The 24,779-nt window shown below is 39.1% G+C and overlaps 1 protein-coding gene across 1 annotated transcript in view; it reads right to left on the bottom strand.

The window, feature by feature from the left end:
- Positions 1 to 730: 730 nt before the first annotated feature.
- Positions 731 to 24,779, bottom strand: part of LOC119739795 (plexin-A2-like) — a 35,764-nt gene continuing 11,715 nt past the window's right edge. The window contains exons 7-26 of the mRNA XM_038214869.1: positions 24,271 to 24,413; positions 20,737 to 20,863; positions 19,154 to 19,299; positions 17,241 to 17,408; positions 15,399 to 15,540; positions 13,414 to 13,674; positions 12,881 to 13,033; positions 12,205 to 12,433; positions 11,393 to 11,550; positions 10,726 to 10,991; positions 9,908 to 10,025; positions 9,123 to 9,218; positions 8,743 to 8,899; positions 8,219 to 8,328; positions 7,353 to 7,416; positions 6,383 to 6,555; positions 5,661 to 5,821; positions 4,642 to 4,854; positions 3,467 to 3,620; positions 731 to 2,932 (exon numbers count right to left, since the gene is read on the bottom strand). Of these exons, the coding sequence (XP_038070797.1) occupies positions 2,837 to 2,932; positions 3,467 to 3,620; positions 4,642 to 4,854; positions 5,661 to 5,821; positions 6,383 to 6,555; positions 7,353 to 7,416; positions 8,219 to 8,328; positions 8,743 to 8,899; positions 9,123 to 9,218; positions 9,908 to 10,025; positions 10,726 to 10,991; positions 11,393 to 11,550; positions 12,205 to 12,433; positions 12,881 to 13,033; positions 13,414 to 13,674; positions 15,399 to 15,540; positions 17,241 to 17,408; positions 19,154 to 19,299; positions 20,737 to 20,863; positions 24,271 to 24,413 (3,135 nt within the window). The 3' untranslated portion in view covers positions 731 to 2,836. The remainder of the gene's footprint in view (positions 2,933 to 3,466; positions 3,621 to 4,641; positions 4,855 to 5,660; positions 5,822 to 6,382; positions 6,556 to 7,352; positions 7,417 to 8,218; positions 8,329 to 8,742; positions 8,900 to 9,122; positions 9,219 to 9,907; positions 10,026 to 10,725; positions 10,992 to 11,392; positions 11,551 to 12,204; positions 12,434 to 12,880; positions 13,034 to 13,413; positions 13,675 to 15,398; positions 15,541 to 17,240; positions 17,409 to 19,153; positions 19,300 to 20,736; positions 20,864 to 24,270; positions 24,414 to 24,779) is intronic.

Below are 24,779 nucleotides of genomic sequence, written 5' to 3'. Positions count from 1 at the left end.
TTTTTTTTTTTTTTTGGCTTTTTTTTCTTCTTCAAGCTTGGATTGTACAGACAAGGTGGGGTACTTTGCTTTTTTGGTGTCCTCATGTACAATGGTGTCCTCCATAATTTGCCTTGGTGCTTTCGACCATTTGTCTTGGTGCAATTTCCCATTCCTTGGTGCTCTTTGGTAAAAAAAAATTGAGGAGGTGCAGAAATAGAGGGCGCTGTTGGAGCTACCGCGGAACATTTTTGAAAAAAAAGATCGACGCGCATGATTAAAATCGACGCGCGCGCTGACCAGAGACCGACTTATTTTTTTTTTTGGCCTTATCTGTGGATATTTTTTTCAAAATTGTGTAGGAGTTTACACAATTTGGTGCTTATATAAAAATAACACGTAAGAACTCAGTAAATCATATTTCATTTCAAAATTACCTCATCAGAAAAATGTGATATTACAAATGCTGTGATAACAGTAGAATTCAATTTTAAAGAGAGCTTCAGAAAGTACTGATTCTGTTTCGCGTTAATAAACTGCTTAACTATAAGAAATGGAAGAGCACGTACAACAATGATACATTAGTCCTTTGAAATTTGCATAATGTAAAGTCGGATCTCAGTTATGATAATTTTACAAATATTTACAGATTAAGCAATAAACGACGTCTTACTCTACAACTGCATATCTTATGGATTAACATATCCTATTGAAAGAATCATCCAACACAAAAAAAAATCAACAAAACGTGTTACATTCAAAAGTTCCATAGAAGGGATGTATTTGTATCTAGAAATATAAGACAACATTGTTACATCTATCAACTATTTGACATCTTCTATATAATCCTAGACCAAATCAACTGAGTTGGCCCTTTATTAAAACACTCATTTTTTTTAAAACATTGTGCTCACTTTGAAGTAAAACATACCACTTGTCATTTATATGAAAAATGCTACACAACACGTGTGGAATATACTACGTCAGTCCAATCAGTTTACAGGGTCATTGATTAAAACACTCACGAATAAACATATTTCGATGTGCATGACTTTGCCAATGAGCATGATCAGTACACACCAGTGTATACTGGTGTATTTTATTTTGGTATATTTCTCACTTTATTTCAAAAGTACAGAGTCTGTATATCAAAAATATGTCAGTTTTAAGCAAGGTTCATTATTTTTCAAAGCTGTAACTACAGGCATGTACAATGGCAAGAGAGGAAGACAGTGCATTTTGTCAATGCCTAAAAAGAAAAATACAGAAAAATAAAGACATTTTCATGTTATCAATCACTTATATCTATGAACTCTTTTTAGAATTTCTTGATTACAAAAATGAAGATTAACTGCATAGCTAGTCAGCACGTAGGTGTGCTCAGAAAACTGTTATCAGATACAGGCTACAGTCTATTTTCAAGATTAATTTAGTCAGTCACTGTCCCGAATCGAATTCATTTTACCGTCTATGTAATGGTACAGCCCAAGCTATATACACAAGTACACACTAAACATGATTAATTGAAATCCCAAACTTGGTGGTTGAACACAAAATGGATCATTCCAACATGTGTAATTATGGTACAGTCCCAAATTCAAAAAGTGGTATAACCCAAGCCCGACACTTGCTCCGATCGGTTGAAATTCATGGAATTGACTCCATAGTCAACTCCCTTATTATACACCAACAAATTAAACAAACAATACACAGAAAAGAAAATCTAACTTGGACCCACACCACTTTTGACCATAGACGGTTTGTGCTTTTTCACAGCAAGTAAGACTCTTAGTACTAAAAAAAAAAAAAAAACAATTTTAAGTGCGGTGATACTACAAAACCTCCAACATCACTAGAATAACTTAAAACATTGAAAAAAAAAACCACTTGAAAAACCAAAAACTCCAAAGAGTCCAAGATTTTACAGCACCTTCCTACAAACCCGAAGACAACAATGGACCACGATTTCACATTCTTGGAATAAACACAAATGTGTCATTAAACAATTGGGAAAACCTCTAGGATCAATAGAAACAATAGTAAAATCATCTAAGATAAAATACCAAAAAAGTAGCAGAACCTTTTTAAGTATCAATTATTCTCTCTCAGAAAACTAGTTTCACTGTCAAAGTAAACGACATTACATAGTGGAAGTAAGTATATTGTATATTCTAAAAAAAAAATTCCATCATGATTGAAAACCTATTAATTTTTTTCAACAAACTTTATTAACTTTATTTTTTTTTGGTACAAAAAAAGGAAGACTACAATAAACATTGAAATATTTTAGTGAGAGCCAATAAAACACATTAAACTAGATTAATAAACATTTGACTCTAAAAGTTAGTTAACATTTACTTCTAATTTCACAAATAACAACTACCAAAACGGTCTAATAACACGGTCCAAACTTAATGTGAGTCCAACTTTAAACAAGAGCTTAATTTCATGCACGTCCAGATCATAGACGTTTTGCTAAGCCAACAATAAATTAGCTTAGCTATTTGGTTACCAGCCAAAATGCCATGGGCTGTATACTGATTATGATTGGTATTTTTAAGCAGGTTTTTTTTTGCTTAGCAAGAGAAGGTGCTTAGCAGTTCATTGCTAGCAGCGCCTCATTGTTAAGCAACAGCCGAGAGCCAGTTATACGTAGCAGACATGGCACATTATTTTAGCTGGTAATCTTATTCTTCTAAACAAATATATTCCTTGTTTGGCACTTTCATGTGCTAAATAGCTCCATTTTATTCCACTTGATCATTGGACAAATTGACTTCATATCACCGCTGTCGAGCTTGGGCGTTTGTTAGAGAAGAAGATGCAAATTGTCATTTAACCAGTGACTCCTTCATTGTCAGGCAGAGTCAGCCATCAGACGGAAGATGTCTTCTAGCTTGTCTCTTAGACCTTGCTTCTGTGCCTCATTGTCTTCGTCCAGGGACTGCAGGATCTGTTGGGGGGAAAGAGAGTGATGGGTACTTCAGAGGGTCAAACATGACCAACTTGGACCAGCATGTGGTGCTTACCTGTACCTCATTTCTGTCATAAGGAACAATTCGCAATACAGTGCTAAAGTGAAACAACAATGGGAGGTAGGGGATTCACCCTGCTATGTTATCACTTTGTAAACTAATATTTTGCTGAAGTTGCAACATACATTTTTAAAAGGAAAAAAAAGCATATGAAGCGTTTGTGCAAAATGTATGATGTGGGGTACTGATCAATCTTTGGTTTTTTATTGACCATCACAAAATTATATGGGCATGTGCACTCAATCATGCATGGGAGTATGGCAAATAAATGATCACAACTACAAAATGCATTGTCCAAATGAGCTAACGCTTTCAAATTGTACTTAGCATGAGTGTTTCTACTAAGTTTATAAAAATTGGGTATTAAATATACGTTGCATGCACGGGCAATTCTATCAGATGTCACGATATGAAAGTACTCCATTTATAATCTCTCTCAATTCATAGCCTACCTCACTCTTGAAGACGCAAGCGTAGCAGAAGTAGAGCTCATTGAGTGCATTGAGTGGCTGGAACTCATTCTGGTAACGGTTGGTGTGAGCGGCCAGCATAGCACTCATGTCCTGATCACTGACCGATGCCATATCACTGATATCTTTGTAGTATCTGAGATAAAGATGAAGAACTCGTTGAAATTAATGTCTGGAAATTTTTAGCTTCATATTTGGCAGCACACTAAGGCCAGAAAGCCTATGATTACTTCTTTAGTCGATTCATCATTACCTTTTTTATTATAGTTTTAAGTAATGGAATCTGAAAAATCTGAGGTATTTTTACATTAATTGTGGTAGTATACATGATGCTAACAAAAGAAAGTTGCAATAACTACTTGTTTAGGCCGGATCCAGAGGGGGGTTTCGGGGGTCGACCCCCCCCCCCCCCCCGCAGATTTTCAGATTTAATTACCTATATGTCCACCTGTCCGCAACAATCGGACATAAAAATATCTGACGGGCCTGACCCCCATGCAAAATTCCTGGATCCGCCCCTGGCCTACTCAATTTTCGGAACATTGGACTTACTCTTCACATTATTTTACGAAGGACTTTTCCATCCACCTGTTACACAGAATATTTCTTCATCGTCTTCGCTCAACAGTTTCTTCAAGCTGCAATTTTAAGCGACTGCACTTGCAAGCTTTAGTGCCTTATTGGGCTTTTGATGAATCCTTGTTTCATAACAGTGTTGTGGTCGAGTTCATCACAAGTTCTCACAAGTCCATCACAATTGATTCCCTCACAAGCTATTCAAACGAACTGTGGCAAAAACATTCTGTTGCCTGTGACTGGAATGCTGACTGGACTTGGCATGGACTTGAGAGGACTCGTGATGGACTTGGGATGGACTTGGGATGGACTTGTGAAGGACTTGAGATGACTCGTGATGGATTTGGGATGGACTTGTGGACTTGTGATGGACTTGTGATGGACTTGTGATGGACTTGTGATGGACTTGTGATGGACTTGTGATGGACTTGTGATGGACTTGTGATGGACTTGTGATGGACTTGTGATGGACTTGTGATGGACTTGTGATGGACTTGTGATGGACTTGTGATGGACTTGTGATGGACTTGTGATGGACTTGTGATGGACTTGTGAAGGATAAATTATTCAAAGGAACGTACTTGACCACCCACTGTTTGTACTGTGGGATATCCTTGGCATACAGCAGCTTGTTATACGGTGAGTCCTTAGTAAGATGTTGTTCAGCTACCGAGCAGGAATCGATGAGTGTCTGACCGATGATGGACACACAGGCGTCTACCGTGTCTGTCTTGTTGATGTCAAACAGGATGGTAGGATTCATGATCAGGTTGACCCAGAACTGCAGCTGTAGGCTGTAGGAAAGGGGGTGGGAGAGGAATGGAAATGTCAGGGTTTTTCTTGCGAATTTTCTTTGTTGTTTTTTGTATTTGCTAAGAATCTTTATAAATTTGTTATAAAGTTGGTATTTTAAGTTGGTATTTTGATGCATCCATCCCTCTCATGTAAATAACTGCATCAAGTATTCAAATAAATATATAATAGCACAAACAAATACTTGGAAGGCCCTACGCCAAAACCAGGGCCTTTCCAGCTAATCTGGGCTAATTAGATTTTATATTTCACTTTTCAATTCAAGTAATGATGAATAAAAAAAAATCATGAAAAGAAGTAGACAGGAGCACAATTTGCCATAACATGTTTACATTGTGAACAAGTTCATTCATTTCTTTTTCACAAGTTAAATGTCTCTTTAGTGCTCGAAGGAACTGCCTTGTTTGGCCATGACGCATCACAATTCCAGGAGTTGTCCACGATAATAATAGGGTGAGTTTAGCGTTTGGTTCATAAAGAATGTTGTTGACTTAGTTCTATTGAGCATTAGTCGAAGCAGATCAACTCGAGTCCACATAAGTACGGACTTGTGAACTCCCAAGTTATGCATGCTGGGATACATACATTAGGCTTGGGCGATGTATCGATTAATCGCGTACCGCTAAATTTCATATGTTGCCAATAGCACCTGTACTTTATTGTACTTACGGGCTTAGGCGGTTTGGGGAATTACAGGGACTAATGGATTAAACAACACTGAGGGCCTGATTTTTGTGAATTGAGTCAGGGTTAGGTTTAGAAGTGGGTCAGATTCTGAACTTCGTACTAATTGCTTTTCCATGCATGTGCAACGTCAGAGTTGGTGATGCTGCGTGACGTGGCCTGCTCATCTAGAAAGTCAAAGAGGTATTTGACGGCCAGGGGTACGTCTGATTCACCGTTGAAGATGGTCTCTAAGAGCTCATCCACAAATTGCTGCAGGATACCCTGCATAATATATAGAAAGGTAATCAGAGAACTAACTGAATTGAAGAATTGAAGGAACCCGCAATTAAACACATTGGTTATTTCAAAAGAAAGAAAGTTTGATACTTGAACCAGTTCATTTGATGAGATGAAATAACAAGCTATGTCCCGTCTGAGTGATTCTTTGTTACCATATATTTCTAAATTTGTTTTAAGCACTGCTAATGCTTCTATCTATATAACACAAAAGGGGTTTATGGCTTCTAACTAGCACTCTCTGAACAATCATTAACAATTTGGAAACTGCTAACAAGGGCTCGCTGGCTCAGTTGGTTAAACGTCAGTGTGGTGTTCCGATGGTTGCAGGTTCAGGTTCTCTCTCATGTCGGTTTCTTTGTTCAATTTTATTTCGTTTTAGCAATACAAACATTTATTTCAGTATATAAATGCAGATTTTCCAATGCAAGCATCTTGCCCCATCTTGAGCTGAATTTCCTCCAGAAAGTGACACCAAACAACGAATTGTTTTAATAATTAGACTAAAAGGGGGTACCATGACAGACGCAAGACGTTACCCCCTACCTTTGTGGTTAGTAGCCTGGGGAGACAGATCTCAGCCATCATTTTCTGGTCTCTTTCGCCCTTGCTTATACTGCCAGAGTCGGCCTGCTTGACCAGATGCCAACACTTTACTCCTTTCTCTTGGTCTATCATGGGAGAGGCTGAGGTGGCAGGGCTCTGTGCTGTGCCCAGACCTGCGGGTGGATCGAGACAAGTACATTAAATAGTTAGCCCATATAAGCAGCTTTTATACATTGAATTACATTGTACTCGTAAAACCATACAGTGCATGCGGGCGGTAACAGGCAGGGCCGTTTGGGGCACTACAGGGACTAATTGGTTGACAGTATAAAACACCAATTATGGCATGTGCTGAAACTTGGTTGGCTAAAACACAGGGTTTACTTATTGCACATGTAAGGGGTCACTAGTGCACATCTATCCACCCCCTATTGTCTGTGAGTGACAAAAGAGGGTCCTCAATTAAGGGAAATAGGGCCCTCTTGTGGTAACTCACAGACCTGACGAGGCATATAGAGTCAGAACTAGGCTGATCAATAATGTGTTATATTACATCACAATCCATGAAGCCATTATTTTATCATAAGCCTTGAAAACCACCACAGGGTGCAGTATAACCATCAAAACAAAACTTTTATGAGATGGAATTTTTGCGCCGGGGTGATATTATTAACACACTGAGTATACAGTGTTTAAAAACGTCGGTGAAGGTGAAAACCTAATTTGAATAAAACAAAACTAGTCGAGTATAGTGTGTTACTTAAAGACTCATTTGTAGTTTATGCTCAACATAATTTCATAGACTATTCTAGACCCTCACGTGACTATGTTTTAGTCGATTAAGGGAAAAGAGTCAGCGAAAAGGTGTGTCGTTATTATGGGCTAGTGTATGAAATGTGTGCTGATTGTAAACTACATGTGTCAAGTTTTAGCCTACGTGTATTACTGGTGGGTTTGTGGTATGGCTTACCATGTTGCCTTGCTGGTATGTTGGGCAGGGCTCTCACTAACCTCAAGGTTGCACCATCTGGCACCTGGTATCACATGCAAAGACAAAGTTAAGCACATTAAACTTAAAAAAAATAGCTGATACTGCTGTTTTTGCTGTCCTGTGTTAAATCGCAATATTTGGGGGCAATCCACAAACGTTCTACTCCTTTTTGTGAATGAACTGTTTTTCAAAAAGTAACTGACAAAGTTATTGTTGAAAAGCATACTTGGTTTCAAGAAAGTAATGGCAATAAACTCCCTGTGAATCTATTCTTGTTAGCATGCTGTCATTTTTCAGAAAACAATGAAAGAAGGCCAATTCCTAATTGACGCATTTTTGGAAATTTCCATTTGTATTATTTGGTTTGTAATTCGGTGAATCTGTGAATGGGTGCGCGCAAGTATTGACACGACGCACATGCGGGCGGTAGCTAATAGTCATCTGTTCAGTGCGTGACATTGCGTAGCCACATTCGGCGGAATGTGAACTCATCCCGGATGCTGAACATCTTCCCATGGGGGCGCTGTTCAACATGGCTACATTAGACAATAACTATCGCAATTCACTTTCCAAGGGACATTACAATAAACAGCCTCTCGCAAAAAAAAAGTGCTGGTAAAAAATACGCCCTAAATCGCGGGGGAAAAGGGACTATATTCTTCCCGCTAATCATGGTAAATCATATGGATGTGCCTTACTACGGATGCGAAATTTTCAGTGGGGGGCGCGATTTTTTTATTGGGGAGTTTGCGCCCCCCCCCCCCCCCCCCCCCCCCCCCCCCCCTAGCTACGCCGCTGCACTAAGCGCTTATTAAGGAGCAGTTGTACAGGGATCCCATACTGACCTGGTAATGTGCTAGCGTATTGATGCGTTTCCATTCTCCATCACATCTGCCTCGACCATCGTCATCTAGAAGGATCATACTGCTAGGGCCGTCTGGCCTGTCACTCCATTCTGCAACAAGTAGACACAACTGTCAATTAATTACTAGGACAATAACAAAATCATTGGAAGGATTACTCTCAAGTCAAAAAAATGTTGCCAAAGAAAAGTGTTGCTTCTCCCCTGCAACTTGTGCAATTCGACTTGTGAATGAATTTATTAAACTCTGTGTAGTGGTTTTAATAAGGGAATAATAATTTGGTAGAGCAGGTTTAAACTTCAAAAAGGTCGAAAAATTGACAAATTTCCAACGATGTTTTGTTTCACAATTTTCAAGTCACTGTGTTCGTTTGCGCCTACTTTACTGAACATCTCATTCTAGACCAAAAGGAAAGGGTAAATTGTCTTGCAAATTAAAATGGTGACGATTCAAATTGTGATAACGGTTCAGCCATGGTGACAAATGAATTATTTCTAGTTTCTTACCCAAGTCTAGCTCATCTCGAGTGGGCCGTTTACTGAACGGACAAGATTTGTAAATGGCATCCAGAATCTTGTCCTTCGTTTGTGAGATGGTGTCGCAGTCCAGCACCTTCAACTGGATGGGCTCTGAGGTGATGTCCCAACTGGTGGCGTAGATGTTCTGGAATAGAAGCAGTACAGGGATACGTGCATTACTCAGCATGAATCTTTGAATTTATTTAAATGTAAATTTTATGCAAATATCAGCTTCAATTTTTTTTTCAAGCAATCTCTCTTCACTAGCATCTGCTTGCGTGACATGAAATGTAAAATTGAATTCACTTAACTTTCTGAAAACCAAATAATTTAAAACTGGTTTCCTGGTTATTACGAAGGATGCTTACCAGTGTTTTAAAGTCAATCTGCTTTCGCATGACTTTAATCTCACTCAGTCCATATCGGGCTTCCCCAGTAACAACATCCACCGGACCCTTGTCAATCTTTAGTAATTAAAAATAAAAATAAAAAAAAAATCATATTAATAGTCTGGAAGATACAATTCAAAATTGAATTGGTTTCAAATGCACCTCAAAAAAAATTAATCGATTAGCTGGATGCAGACAATTAAAAGTCCACACTGATGTCATTCAACAAAAATTAGATGTTGAACAATAAAGTGCTAATAACTACCCGAGACAGTTCACCCATTCCTATTGGTCGAGAGTCCGTCACGTGGGTGGTTTAAAATGGTCGATAAAACACCGGCTGGTTGGTTATAAACACTTTTCCGGGTGTCACATTAAATTAAGACTCCTATGAAATCTGCACCCCCTTTTACTCTTTTATTGGTTGAACGTTCACAATCTTAGGCATGAGCAACAATACCAATGAGTCCGTATTTCATAATGTCCTAAGTTCACACTACACCGGCACCGCTGCATTCTGCGCCACGTCTCGCCCGTGCGCCAATCTTCATATAAGGAAATGTTTAGTACTGCTCGCGAAGGCACATATCATCAACATGAAGTTAAAAAAAATACAAACGTGAAGTAAAAGTGTTGAAAGAAAGCATTGGAAATATATATATGTTTATATACTGACTTTTATGTTTATATACTGACTTTTTGCTGAAGATGTTTACTAGCATTTATGTCACTAAGCCAGCAGTTTTCATACTGGGTGACATTACCTGTTGCTTGATGGCATAGAACAAGTGGAAGAGGGGTTTCCCCATGTTGTCCTTCAAGGAATCATACATCAGGATGGACAGCCAATGAGACACTAGCTTCTCAACGACGGCCTCGCTCCTCAAATCACGAAAAATAAAGACACATTGTACATTTCAAAGGTTGTTATTTTAAAATAATGGAATTGGATCATGATGATTTGTATAGAAACCAAATACCACAGAATGCTACATGTGCTGTGCACACTTGTATGGAAAGAAATTCATACTACAGGTTACTACTCAATGGTATTTTGTAGCATTGGGGGCGGTTAGGGTTAATGTTTGTTTGTCATAAAGACAGTTTGTTTGTATGGACAAAATTAAGTAAATTAAAGGTCCATGATCAGCCTTAAGAATCTTGAACTGGAATAAAGAGGGCTTTAGAAATGCCGATGACTGACTAAAATAAGATAATATTGTTCTATTTCAAAGGTACTCAATAATCCCTAGAAAAACGGATGGTATTTGTGCTAGCGTCACAAATTCGAAAACATTGTACAAATAATTCAAATAAAAGAGTACTCCATCAACCTTAAAAATATTGGCTTATAATAAAGCATGATTTATAAAGACGACCTGCATTGTATGTCTAACCTGGAATTTTCACATCTTTTACACAGTCAATTGTGACTGACACGTCATCCAGTCCCAAGTCGAGTTACTAGCTACTCAAACGAACTGTGACCAAGACATTCCTTTTGTACATCCACTATTACTTATGACTGGACTGTTGACGCGACTTGTGATGGACTTAATACAACACTGAAGACTCCCCATACCTTCTCAGCAGCTGCTGTGGCTCTCCCTCCTTCATGCACAACTTGATGTGTTCCTGGAGAAGGAACTTCATGTTCTGCGTCAGGAACTCCATCTTGTTATGCAGGGCGATGACCAGCAATGAGGCGATGTTGTTCAGGTCACGAAGAGCCAGGGTCTTCTGGGACCCCAGGGTCCTGACGAAGATCGCTAGGAAGATGTGGTTGCTGATCAGGTTGCCAAACTGGACCAGACCCTTCTCTAGGTCGTTGCGCTTGGTGCCTGAGATCTGTGCAGACCCGGACGTGGGAATGTATTTGTGAAAATTCAAGACATGATGAAAATATTTCTAAGATTTTTGCTTTATTAAAAGGAAAGCTGAGACGGACCTCTTTAACAACCTCCGCATCGACAATTTTGAGCCTTCTCTATATATGTTTCCATTCCAAACACATTGTTTGATGCCCAAGGTATGAGCAAATAGAAACACTAGAGTACATTATTAAGTTTTCTTAATTTATGACCGTTAGACATTCTGTTTGATGAGCAGACCAAAAGTGGGAATATTTTTGTGAAAATCACATATTTGGTGAAAATGTTTCTATAGCTTTTGTTTTTTTTTAGTTAAAAAAAAACTTAACTCACCATGAGCTTGTTAAATGGAAGTGTTTTCAATTGTTCTTGACTTACATTTTCTCGTACGATTGGGATCTCTCCCAAGACAGGATGGGACGGATTCTCTGGGAAGAGAAGCCTTGCCGCGTAGTCGCGGTAGTCTCTGAAGGGTATCCCGGAGCCTTCCACATCACTGCTCACTGTCAAGACTGTGATCTGTTGCTCGGCAAAGGCTGCAATGGAAAAATGGAGAATGTATAGTCATGACTTAGCTGTGGAGTAAGGGTGATATCAAGATGGAGGAAGGGATGTGCGGATCAGGCAGTATATGAGTGACACTGGAAGAGACAACATTGATATGTACAGCACCCATGGCTTGTGGGCTGACTAAATCATTCTACCCAATCCTATTATGGTATTAATACCCTAATAGATTAGTCAGTTATCAATGTTTGAGCGTAAGCAATTTGCTAAATGTCATACTTCAGTAAAGACGGATAGGGGCCTACGGATACATTCAACAGAAGACTTTTTCATAGAGGAGTGCAGCCATCTCTTTATAACACCTCACGTTTTCTCGATTTAATTTCAAACTTGGGTTCTGCCAATGATGTGTCTTAAACCCTTTGAGTACAGAATAAATCGTTTTACTTAGATATGATTAAGACGATGAGCTATGATGCTTAATACAACACGTTTGAGTCAAAATTAAGCAGAAATATTGGCTTGTCTTACACTTCAATTTTAAATGGGTACGGTCCCATTTAACAGTCAAAATGCGTACAATTGGTTCGAGTTAAGGAAAGTGTCTGACAATGTGCTTAGACACTGTTCTGACTCAAGAATGGCTCCTAATTGATCAATATGATTTGTCGCCTTCTACTAACCGTCTTTGTACTCCAGCATAGCCCTCATCTCCATCTCATCCCGTTGCGTCTCCATCTTCTTGAAGAGATGCTCGTTGGCGCTGATGCGGCGCCAGATGCAGATGATGAAGAGTAAGATTAGGAGAATGAGCGTGGCCCCGCAGGCGGTGCCGACAATGAGGGGCCAGGGTAGCCCCTCAGAGAGGTACTCCAGACGACCCACCTTGACAACCACGTTGCCGTGATGTACCTAGGGGGTGAGTGAGTAAATTGGCCGTTGGGACTCCTTCATAGATGTTCAGGACAGCTTATCCATTCCTATTCGTTGAGAGCCTGTTCGTTAAGGTCTTAACAATGCTGAAAAGAGGCCAGTAACTAGCACTGTAATTAATAAACCGGCCTCTGAATTAGAAAAAAAAATTGGCTTTTGTCTTTGTATTTCATTTTTTAAACAAACAGCTTTCACATGTAGTTTAAAAAGTTTGAAAGTCTTGTTGTTTGTGGAAATGTAATGTAAAGTTGTAAAGAAGTGTTTTCTTGAAAAGTGTAATATCCGCTGAGCTAAAACTTCAACCAGGTTAGATTTTGAACATTCTTCTTTTGATTTTGAGTGGCGTTACTATTGGAAATGAACACAAGGTATGAAAAGCAACTGATCCTATATGTCTTGAAACAAAACAGTCCTTTCGACACTCACTACAACGTCGTAGGTCTGCCCAGCTTCGTGTTCAGGAGCTTCACATGATAGGCTGTCAGCTTTTTCAGGTTGCATCATTAGACTCCGACAGGACAAATTGCCAACTTTGACTATCACATCACCCTCCCTGTACGTTGCATTGATGTAACGACCCTAAATGATGTGGAAAAAATTGCATTTTAAAAGACTGTATGCGAATAGAATATGATACAAATGTGACATTTCTGTTTGTGAGCTACACCGTTTATGCTCTCTCAGAGATAATAAAAGATATCATAAAAGAAACATCAATGGATGGAAAGGACCAAATTTTTATGGAGTTTCTAATTAGCAAATAACGCTTAGCGAATGAACATGCTAAGCAAAAACTATCAGAGAACCAGTCACAGCTAATATAATTTTTGTGATACTTTGGCCGTTAATCATTTTGGAATGCTAATAATTTCTGTATTTTTATTCTAGTTGATTAGATCTTTGGAATCATCTTCACTTGAGTATTCTTGTTATTTTAATGAAAATTGACACCATCTAACCTTGATTTCTAGTATCCTGCGCTCCATATACGCCACTGTCTCAGTCTTGTCAAACATGAAGTATTCTGGGTCGACAAATACTTGGAAATCTTTGGAGGATGGAATGGTGACTGCATCCATGACAAAGAAGATGTTGCTTCTCTGCAGGAAGAAGGACGGTGGTGAGGTGCTGTCGTCGAAGGTGAAGGCATTGGCGAGTTCTGGAGATTTGAGATTGGGCGACTTGCAGGTCATGGAAGCGGGATGATTGATGATACACTTCTAAACACAGATTCAAAGAAAAGTTAATCCTTAACTAAATTAGTCCTGAATCCTCCAATTTCAATACTATATTTCACACACCCTAGGGAGTAAAACCTCTAAAATGGTTGTTGCAACGTATTTGCTTATTTCTACTGAGTCGGGTTAAGCTTTCTGTAGGTCCCAGAGAGCACCAGCTTATATTCCTCTTTGTATACCTGACTGACTGACTGTCTGACTGACCGACAGTCACTTGCGAATTAGACTGGTTACCTGTCTCAATGATTGACAGTCACTTGTGAATTAGACTGGTTACCTATCTCAATGACCGACAGTCACTTGTGAATTAGACTGGTTACCTATCTCAATGACCGACAGTCACTTGTGAATTAGACTGGTTACCTATCTCAATGACCGACAGTCACTTGTGAATTAGACTGGTTACCTATCTCCATGACCGACATTCACTTGTGAATTAGACTGGCTACCTATCTCATTGATTGAAAGTCACTTGTGAATTAGACTGGTTACCTATCTCCATGACCGACAGTTACTTGTGAATTAGACTGGTTACCTATCTCACTGATCGACAGTCACTTGATACATATTTCACTGAGTGACTGTCTCTTGAGACTTACACTCATATGGGATGCATTGCAAGGCTTGCCTATTCCTGTATAGGATCTACACCACATGAGCATTAGTTTGACGTCGCTTGTTTCATGTACTGTCATATACAGCGCGTCCCAAAATACCTGCAACATTTTTTTTGCGAGGCTCTAGCGTCGCCGCGGAAACACGTACCGCCATTATGTTATATCATTTTAAAGCTTGCGATCTTAACTTTATCCCTGGTAAGTATTGGTTTGATTTTTAAAGGTCTTTGAAATTATTCATGTTCAAATAAAGGCATATCAAAAACAAACTCATTCCATTTCAAGGAAAATCAATCATGCGCATTTTTTCTAATGTGGAAATGCTTCATCATGTTCATGATGTGACGATCTTGTTGCCTTTTACTTTCTGTGTTTCCTTTTCTGTTCGACTACACCTTTAATAAATTCAATATATTGATCTTCGTTTCAAGTTCAATGTGTTTTAAATTTTAAAAAAATCAACTGTTTTGTTTTTTTAACAGCTTGTTGATTCTAGTTTCATCTGATGTACTGCATGGTCGATTTCCGTGAAATCGGTTGAGTGTGTTTTCTTTTATTTAAAAACAAATATTTTTAAAACTCTCATAAAATATCAAACCAATACTCGCCAGGGATAAAGTTAAATTCCAAGCTTTATAATTGTATGAAAAATGGCAATATGCGTGTTTCCGCGCCGACGCTGGAGCCTTGCAAAAGAAAATTGCGGGTAATTTGGGACGCGCTGTACATGTGTAGGCAATAGACAAATTTTCATGCAAATGAAAGGTAGATTTGTTTGATTTCCATCACGTTACCACTACAGCTTTTTCTACAAACTTTTAAGTCATTCTGAAACAACTGGATATAATTTTGTGCACTCATTAATCAGCTTCACTAGGCTTACCAAGTCTTGTTTTAAGAAGAAGCTGAATACTCATTAAACATTTTGCATGTAGTTTGGCTGATTGAGATCATATCCTGATGCAGTCATATGGATGCCTTTAGAGGTTGAAGATGACACGGTGATTGACACAAGCTGAACTTTGATACTTGTGTAGCTTTGTCGTCACTTTATTATGAGTGTGAGCATATCAAGTTGACAGTGTTTACCGTGGTGATTGTGGAAACAAGCTGCTGGTCTGCCTGTCTCTTAGGCCGAATGAATTGCCGGGTTCTCTCGATACGAAACCTCATTTTGGGCTCTTGCACCACGTCCAAATATATTCCTGTTATTGGTAGGTCCAATCCACCACTGTACATAAGAAATGCTACATTTTAAGATAATGAATGTAGATTTCTTACACAAGTCACTTTAATTGTTATTAGCTACAATGGTCACAACTGAAATGTCAACGATAGTCGATTACGTGATTGGACACCACGGACAGAGTAGTGAACTGAAGGCACCCCAAAAAACTTCGCTTTGTAAACGTTCTGTTTTTGACACACACAAAAATATGCTCAGTATGATTTAAATGTTAAATTATAATAAAAAGAACAAATCCTAAAATTCAGTAAAAGAATCGCCGTTATTGATACACCAAAACTGGTCACTGGTAAAGCTGGCCTAAAAGGTGTGGAAAAATACTGTCTCCAGATCTATTTACTTATCTCAGTTTCTAGGAATCCTTAAAGTTTCTATTTCACGAGTAGTTGAACACTAATATCATCTAAGGGTATTCCGAAATTCAGCTTCATCTGTTGTAGCAAACGTTTGTGTTACACTTTCTACTACCACCTAGGTAAATGTCCATACGCGTCATCAGGTGCTTTGCTTTGACAAGAAAACAAGGCATTTGGTTAAAGGGCAGTCGCGAGTTAACCTTATTTATTAATTCATTTTTTTTAGAAGGCTATTGGGATGGGGTGCGACCAATGTCAATTGGTTGCAGGACCGTATCGTTGGTTGGATTAAACAACCAACAATTGGTTTGACATTAACCAAAAAAATATATTATTTCACCAACCAATCAGAATAGGTTAAAAGTAGGATGAAAACCAAATCTTTGGTTGAGATGTTACCAATTCAAATTGGTAAGGCTTGATCAACAAAAGAAGGGTAGTTATCAACCATGAATTGGTTGAAATCATACCAATAAAATGCTAACCAAAGGCCTGTTGGTCATTTTGACCAAAAAGTCGGTTGGACACATATTGCCCAAAACCTTCTGGTTAAAAACCTTCTGGGTATCATAACCAATTTGTTTTTAGAGTGAAGATGAATCGAAAAAAATCAGTCTTTGGCAATCTGACCCATAAGGCATGATATACTCAAGTTTATGCGCGTGCATAAGGTATCCAGCATATTACTTGGGTCCGAATGCCAATGTTCCCAATACTGAATTCGATTCGCCTTGTTTGCAGTAGCGTAACCAGGGGGTGAGTGTAGAGAGTGGCAGATATTGCAACGGGATGAAGATTTGTAAAGTAAAATCGGATATAAGCAAATCAGGATGGTAAGAATGGGTAACGGGATGAAAAGTTTGTTTTGCAACTCAATATTTTCTATTGATTGCCCTTTTGCACAAGTGTCATTTTTTTCATGAGAGCCCTTTTATCACTAGTGTTCTTGTTTACGTCCCGCGAATGTCCTGCCATGTGGTTGTTGTTGTTGTTGTTGCATTAGGGGAATACAATCTAAATCCAAGACTATGTCGCAGCATCACTGTGACGACCTGAATTTCCACTGAGACTCCCAAAAAATGCAGATATGTTCCTGGCGTTTCTTCCCACGCACTGCTTCACTATGGAACTTCTCAGCTGTATCTTGCTTTCCAGTTGATTATAATCTGTCCCACTTTAAGCATAAAGTCGATATCTTTCTACTTGGAAGTATTCTTTTTCATAGATTTCCTTTACTATCCCTCCTTTGTGTAGCCCTCACCTTGAGTGCACGGCCCTTATATAGGGCCTTATGATGGGCAATTCTTATAAATTGAAGTGTGAGTATACCTGAGAATGGTCTGCTCACGTTCCTGCATCGTGATAACTGGATTCTCTGTATAGGAGAAGTTGCTGGAACTCACGGCCGTCCCAACAAGGTCAAAGATCATTACGATTGGTCCCTGGATGAGGCCTGTGCTTGCAGATGTGACGCAGCTACTGACATCGGCCGACAAACTACATAAAGACACGTACACATAGTCAGGCAAGTGTACAAACTCAAATCTTGAACATTACCGTAAAAAAAACTCTCGATCCAAAAAGAGGCGGTTGTCTGAGTAAACGGTCTATTATGGATGCAAACACGATGCAAAGACAGTGAATTCCAATCAGGGCGGAATTTCAGAAAGCTTATAAATAATAGCAAGCTAAACTACAGCTGCCTGAAAGTTTATGATCCTTAGACCGTAATTTTGTATATTAAGAAGGTTTTGTTTTTGTATGATTTTAATAAGAGGTACATCAGTTCAAAAGAATGCATAACCCAAAGCTTAAACAGGCAATTTCTCTGTTTTGTGACATCAGGAAATTCGAATGGGCATAATATTCGCCAGGGAAATTCCATTTTCAATAATTAAACTGTGATTGTAACGGGGAAGATCTAAAAACTAAAAACCTATTTTTGGAGGAGCTGCCCGGAGGAGTCTGTTTTTGACTGAACATATCACAGGTGTGATTGTTACGCCCCAACTATTGCATCGGTCCCAACCATAGTTGGGACTGTCCCAACTATAGTGCGGCAGTTGGGTCGGCCCAACTATAGTTGGGACTGGAGTTGTGCCCGATGCTTCATGCTTGATAGATCTTGTTGGATTAAATGTTCCGCGGCGCTGGCACCGCGTATTCGTCGTGCATGCATGCCGCAAGGCTGGCCGGTCACGTATTACTGCCTAGTTGGACGAGTTGTCCAGCTGCTGGGTTTTATTGTCCAGCAACATTTTGCAAAATTTAAAGATTGCCATGGCCGGTCAACTACAGATGGTCCCCACCCATAGATAATTTCATTGGTCCCAAGTAAAGTCAGATGTGTATTAGAGTTGTAGGGAATGTTTATAATCGTACAACAATGTACACTATAGTTGGGACCGCAAAATAAAAAGATTGGGGTGGCCCAACTATAGATTCGCCCCGTCAATAGCTAATTTCAGTGGTCTCCAGTAAAGTCAGACGTGTATCAGAGCGGTAGGGAACGTTTTATAGTTGTACATCAATGTAAACTATAGTTGGGACACCGCAAAATTAAAAGATCGGAGTGGCCCAACTATAGATGGGCCAGCCCAACAGTGGAACTTACAGTTGGGACCGTCCCAACTATAGTTTGGACAGGCCCAACTATAGTTGGGACCGATGCGATAGTTGGGGCGTAACATGATCACTCATCTCCATTAAAGGGAATATACATCATTTGCTTTTGCTGTAATTTTCAGAAATGGATGGAATTGGTATGTTGGAAATATATAGCAAATATAGTTACACTGACTTTTTTGAGGTTTTGGGTTCGAAAATGCTATAAAAATCAAGAAAAACAATCATTTTCCTGTAGTCTGGTTCCCTGACTCCATTTAAGAAGAAACAGAGCAGTTTACATACATTGGAGAATTGTAAGGTCAGGGAACCAATCTAGCTGGCTTGTACCCGTTCATAGGTGCAAACAAGTGCGAAGGTCAACTGGGGCCAGTATTTGAAAAAAGCCAGTTTTTTTCCAACGCTGATCGGCCGATCAGCGTTGGAAATTGGTACAAAAATACCACTTTTCTTGAAAATGACAGTATACCAGGTGCCATGATTTTACAGGATGCTTTACACTGTCATTCACTAACAGTCCAGCAAGGTATTTCAAAATGATTTGGTAGTTTTATTTTTTGATGTTTGCAAATGTTGTATTTTCCCTTTAATGACGAAAACCATGATATACGACTCACTTTGTTGGTTCAGTGATGTTGCACGGTATGCCGGCCACAGTGATACTCCTGCTGCGTCCTGCATTAAGACCTTTTCCTGTTAATGTGACCTTTGACCCACCAGCCATTGGTCCTAGAAGTGGATGGACACCAGTGATGATGGGTACCTTTGAGATAAAAATATTAACTCCAATAACTTTTTTTCACAGGATATATGACTCGTTGCGTAAGAATTAAAGGAAGCATTTAACAGTTTTACACACATAATGTGCAATAGTAGTGTTTACATTTTATATTTACATTTACTTTACTTCTCAGGACAGACAGTAAAACCAAGACCGAAAAAAATGAACAGAAAACGATAAGAACCAAACAGCTCCCGAAGGATCGCCTAAAAAAGACAAAGTCTCTGTCGAGGGGCTTTCCTGACTGAAATATTCACAAATAAGAAATGAATTGAATTGATGGTTCCTGATGATGTATTGTTCCTGAAAATTGAAAATAAATTTAGTTTTTAAATTGCTAAGTTTGTACCAATACAAAACTTCTCCCTCTTTTTAATAAGACATCAACAGAAAAATATGGCGCTCGTCAGGAAAAACCAATCCAAATACTTACAATCCAAAAATAATTCCCACTTCCTTTTTTAATAAAAAAAAATGTCGCCAGTCTTATTGCAATGCGACCACAAATAATCATACAATACTGGTCGGCTTTGCACAAACTATACCAAGACTAGTGTAATATTGTTATAGCGAGGGCAATGTATTGTTGTATCCCCCGAATAAATAGCCATCTAATTAATATTATAATTGTTGTTTATTTCAGGCTGATGTGATTGTAAAGAAATTTATATCATTACGCTGTCTTGTTACAATCACCGACTGCTTTTCTCAGTACTTTCACATTAACGTTAACTTAAAGGGAATGTACAACATGTGCTTTTGCTGCAATTTTCAGAAATAAATGGATTTGGAGGATTAGTATGTTATAGCAAATATTGTTAAAATGACTTGTTTCACGTTTTTGGCTAGTTGATGCTGGAAAAACCAAGAAAACCAATCAATTTCTTGTAGTCTGGTTCCCCGACCCCACTTAAGATGAAACGGAGAAACGTAAAGACTTTGGGGAATTGTAAGGTCAAAGAATCAATCCAGCAGGTTTTTACCCATTCACAGGTGTGTAATCTATTGCAAAGAAAATGCGGAATAACTAAATATGAAGAAATAGGAGCAGTTTTTGGAAAAAAGCCAGTTTTTTGTCCAACGGTGGTCGGCCGACCAGCGTTGGAAAAATACAGTTTTTCTTTAAAATGTCAGCACACCAGGAGCCACGATTTTACAGGATGCTTTAGACTGTCAATCCCTAACAATTCAGTAAGGTATTGCGTGATAGTTTGATCATTTCGTTTTTTGATGTTTGCAAATGTTGTATATTCCCTTTAAAACTTCAACAATTCAATTCAATTCGATATTTCATTTCATCACCATAAAAAACTTTAACAGTGAAATTCATCTTCCCAATGCCCACATAAAAAAACAGTGTACATATATTTAAAGAGCACATCTTTAACTATTCGGTCAAACACAGGAAAATAAACTTGCCACGAAGGAAAAATGCTTTTCCATCGTCGTCACTTCATATTTCTCAATGGGTTCATCCCTGCCTATCATTACCACCACGGGATCACTTGCTGCCCCAGCAGTGCTAGCATCAGTCATGCAGACAATCCTGTATAAAGAATAAAGCAATAATGATTACGATTCATGATGACTTTTGACATTGCTTATTTTTCTGAAAGGTGCTTGACAGTGGCATAACTGCAAAAGTGGACCCTATCAGTAGGTGGTGCCTGATCGACACCACATTGCGTCAGACTTCACATCAATACCCAACACAAACATATAATCACACATAATGAGACGCATAGGGAAACTGTATTCTACATGTATTTTGGAATATACATTGTATGTATGGAAATGACGAGCTGCTTTTGATATCAACATTTCTGCACTCCAAACTTTCCTGCTCATTAACCCTACTTCCTGATTCCCGTTGGAACCAAAATTTAGAAGCCCAAAGGCAATTGTTTTTAGCAAAAGATAATGGTGGATGGCAGGAGCCCATTTAATGGGCGGCGCGAAGGGGGGGGAGGACAAGGTGGGCCCTACCCCCCCCCCCCCCCCCCCCCCGCAAAAGAAGAAGACAAAAAGCCATATTGCCGTTAATTTAATGCACATTTACAAACATGTGCGTCCGCAGGGGTGTTAATGGTGGTGCAGTGGGCAAATCCCCCCCCCCCCCCGCCCATCCTAAAAAAAACCTGATAAATGGAGAATATGTAAGGAGTTTGGGGAATAATGTGCTTTGCCGATCTCTAACAAAATCCTTGCGACGCCCATGGCCCATTCGTTCTTCAAGCATGCAATTCCTCAAAAAAACATTGTTTTTGAAAAATTCTGGGAGGTTTTTGCCAGCAAATTAACTACTAAGATTTGAAGGTTTGCATGATGAGATCATCGATATATAAGTTAAGGGTAGAACCATATGACGACAAAAATTGTTTGTAAGTTATAAGTGATTCCTTAACCACGATGTTTTGAATTGACTATTAATCCTCCACTTTTGAAAAAAAGTGACTGGTTCTTAAATACATGCACTTGTCTTCAAAGACAGAGTGTGCTCTTAAACGATTTAAGTTTTTCCTCCTGACAAAATTGTTCAACTTGCAATGTTTTATTGTAACTGAATATTTGGGCAGCTGCGACCCTCTGAAAAAAGGCTTTTATTTTTATTCCTTTTTGCAGATAAACAAAATGAGTCTTTCAAATAGACTGGTTCCTGGTCTCTTCATAATCCATTCTGATAGGGAGGCGGGTACCAGTCTGCCATGCGAGAAATGAATTAATGTCGGGCCGCAAATAAATTGAAACTTTAACCAAAGTTTTAAACACTATGTTTAAGACTGGTTGGAGTCTACATGCTGATAATTACCCTTGCCTTCGGCTCGGGTCAGCATCCAGACTCAAACCGGTCTTAAAGGTACAGTCCATCATTTGTAATTTGTGCATTATGTTCATTTGAAGCAACAAAAGTGCTGAAAATCTAAAGAAGGGTGCTTTACAACTAACCTGATGAAGTTTTAGCTCTACGAATGGTGTATATTCCGAGAAAACAATATTCTAGGATTTTGATTTCAAATCAAAAGTTGCTGAGTCATGTTTTGATTTAGGCATGAATTCAGCGTCCAAAACACGTTCTCGCTGAGCCGATTGCAGCTACACGATGTCGCGCACTGAACTGACGAATAATAGCAGCCGCGCGCGTACACGTGCGACGTTTCAACGGTTGCGCACGGTTCGCCGAATTAAAAACAAGCTAATAACGGAAATTTCCATGGAAAGGCCTTCTTTCATTGTTTTCTTCAAAATGACAGCTTGCCAGAAAGAATTATTTCACAGGGAGTTTAGTCCCATTATTATCTTTAAACTAAGTATGCTCTTCAACAATAATTACGTCAGTTACCTATAGCTGCAAATGATGGACTGTAGCTTTAAACATAGTGTTTAATACCGGCCAGGCACATTATTTGTTCCCATTCATGAAACTGTTTGTCCAAAAGCCAAAAAAAAAAAGTCCAAAATTATAAATTTCCAACGATTTTGTTCAACAAGTTTACTTCTTGATGATTTTCGGTACCCCTCTAGCTATGGTATGTCCCTCTTGCGAGTGAGTCGAAAACAATTCCTTATATGGAGATTGGTGCGCACGTCGCACGTACTACTGCGAGATGTGGCGCAGAACGCAGAACTACGAAATACTTACTTCCTAGTCTGGTCCCCAGACCTGACGATTATTCCCGACGCTCACGTATAAACTGTATGTAAGACAGCAGCCGCGGCTAAAAATAAACATGACGACACTGATGACCCTTTTTCAAAGCTCGGCTTCGTTTTCGAATTAGCTTTATCACTTATAGCTTTTAATGTTCCGATCAATCTTTTAAATAAATCACTTGCTTAATATACCATACATTTACATAGGTGTAGCCAGCGACCGGGGGGGGTGTAAGGGGGTATTTAACCCCCCCCCCCCCGCAATATTTTGTAAAGAGTGCTCTTTTCAACCACAAATAAAATGGCCGACTTTGGAATATGTAATATGCCGTGGATCGGAGCTGTTAAAGGTTTCCGTTAAAGGAATGACTCCATCGATTCCGTGCTCTTTTCCATTCAAATACCCTTTTTCACCCTCGCTTACCCCCCTTACCCCCCCCCCCCCCAAAAAAAATATTTGCAAAGAGTGCCCTTTTTGTTAACAAGTGCCCTTAAAAAAAACCACTTGCCCTTTTTTGTGGCGTCGGCGGTTCCGGGTGCCTTTTTTTAAATTGCATGCATGTATCGCTCTGAAAAGCACCATATACTTTACGTTATTGTGCATAATGGTCGGTTTTGAACAGCGCCCCCATCAACAGATGGTACGAGCCCGCCATCGACAAAAGATGGTGGGATCTAGAGTGGCATAGTTGCGTTCGGGAATCAATCTGTCCAGTTTCTCTGTCCAGTTTCTCTGTAGCAGCAAAGCAAATGTCCACTTTTGAACCACAATGACAAAACATTCAATCTGCTTTTCTAGGAGCAGAAAAGCAGATGTCCCTTTTTAAACCCCCAGTGCAGAGCAAACAGTAAAATCTGCTTATCTGGTAGCAGCAAAGCAGAAAAGGAGAAAAATACATTTTAGCAACACGTTCAATCTGCTTTTTTTGCTATTCTGTTAGCAGAAAAGCAGATGTCCACATTTGAACCTCCATATACGTGAGAATTGTGAACGATTAACCAATAAATGGTAAAAGGCACCGGATTTCGTTGGAGTCCAAATTTTATGTGACACTGGAAAAGTGTTTAAGACCAGCCAGCCGATTTTTATCAACCGTTTAAAACCGGCCACGTGACGGGCTCTCGACCAATAGGAATTGGTAAACAGTCTTATAGGTATTTATGAATAAGTGTTAATTCCACAACTCAGGTTTGGCCGACTAATGTCTCATTAAATACTGAATAGCATTAAAATAATTATTCTGTGTTTGGGATGAAACTTGAAAATGGCACGGACAATACACGTTAACCATCTACCGGTACCTTTCTGCACGTTTGTACTCTATCGTCTGACATGGCATTCCAGCCACCGTGACTTGTTTGATGTCGCTGGCGGCCTGTCCCAGGTTATATCCTTCGATGATCACTCTGGTACCTCCAGCAACATGACCACTCGTGGGGCTGAACTACAGAATTAAAAAAGAAAGAATTGTAAACAGAAACGGATATATATACATAACTTAATCTTGAGGTACATTTGGATTCGTTTGCTTTTATTTCAAAATTTAAGGATGACGTGTGATATCGACTGCTTTACCATGTGGTACAGTCAAATCAGCCCCCATCAGTGATTTGTGGCGCGTTCTTGGAAAAAAAATCTGGAGAAAACGCAAAGCTTACTGGCCTAGTTTCAGATGTAGTTTTTTTAACCAGGGGTTATTTTGGGGGTGCTGAATCTGTGAATGATGGGATACCAAGCTGAATTCTGAGATAAAAGGGGCATTACCGCGAAATAACAAAATATGAATAAAATCATTACTTTTTAAATGTAA

This window comes from Patiria miniata, unplaced genomic scaffold, assembly GCF_015706575.1.
Source record: "Patiria miniata isolate m_02_andy unplaced genomic scaffold, ASM1570657v1 HiC_scaffold_4, whole genome shotgun sequence".
Classification (NCBI taxonomy): domain Eukaryota; kingdom Metazoa; phylum Echinodermata; class Asteroidea; order Valvatida; family Asterinidae; genus Patiria; species Patiria miniata.
This window is presented reverse-complemented; position numbering and strand designations above follow the sequence as displayed.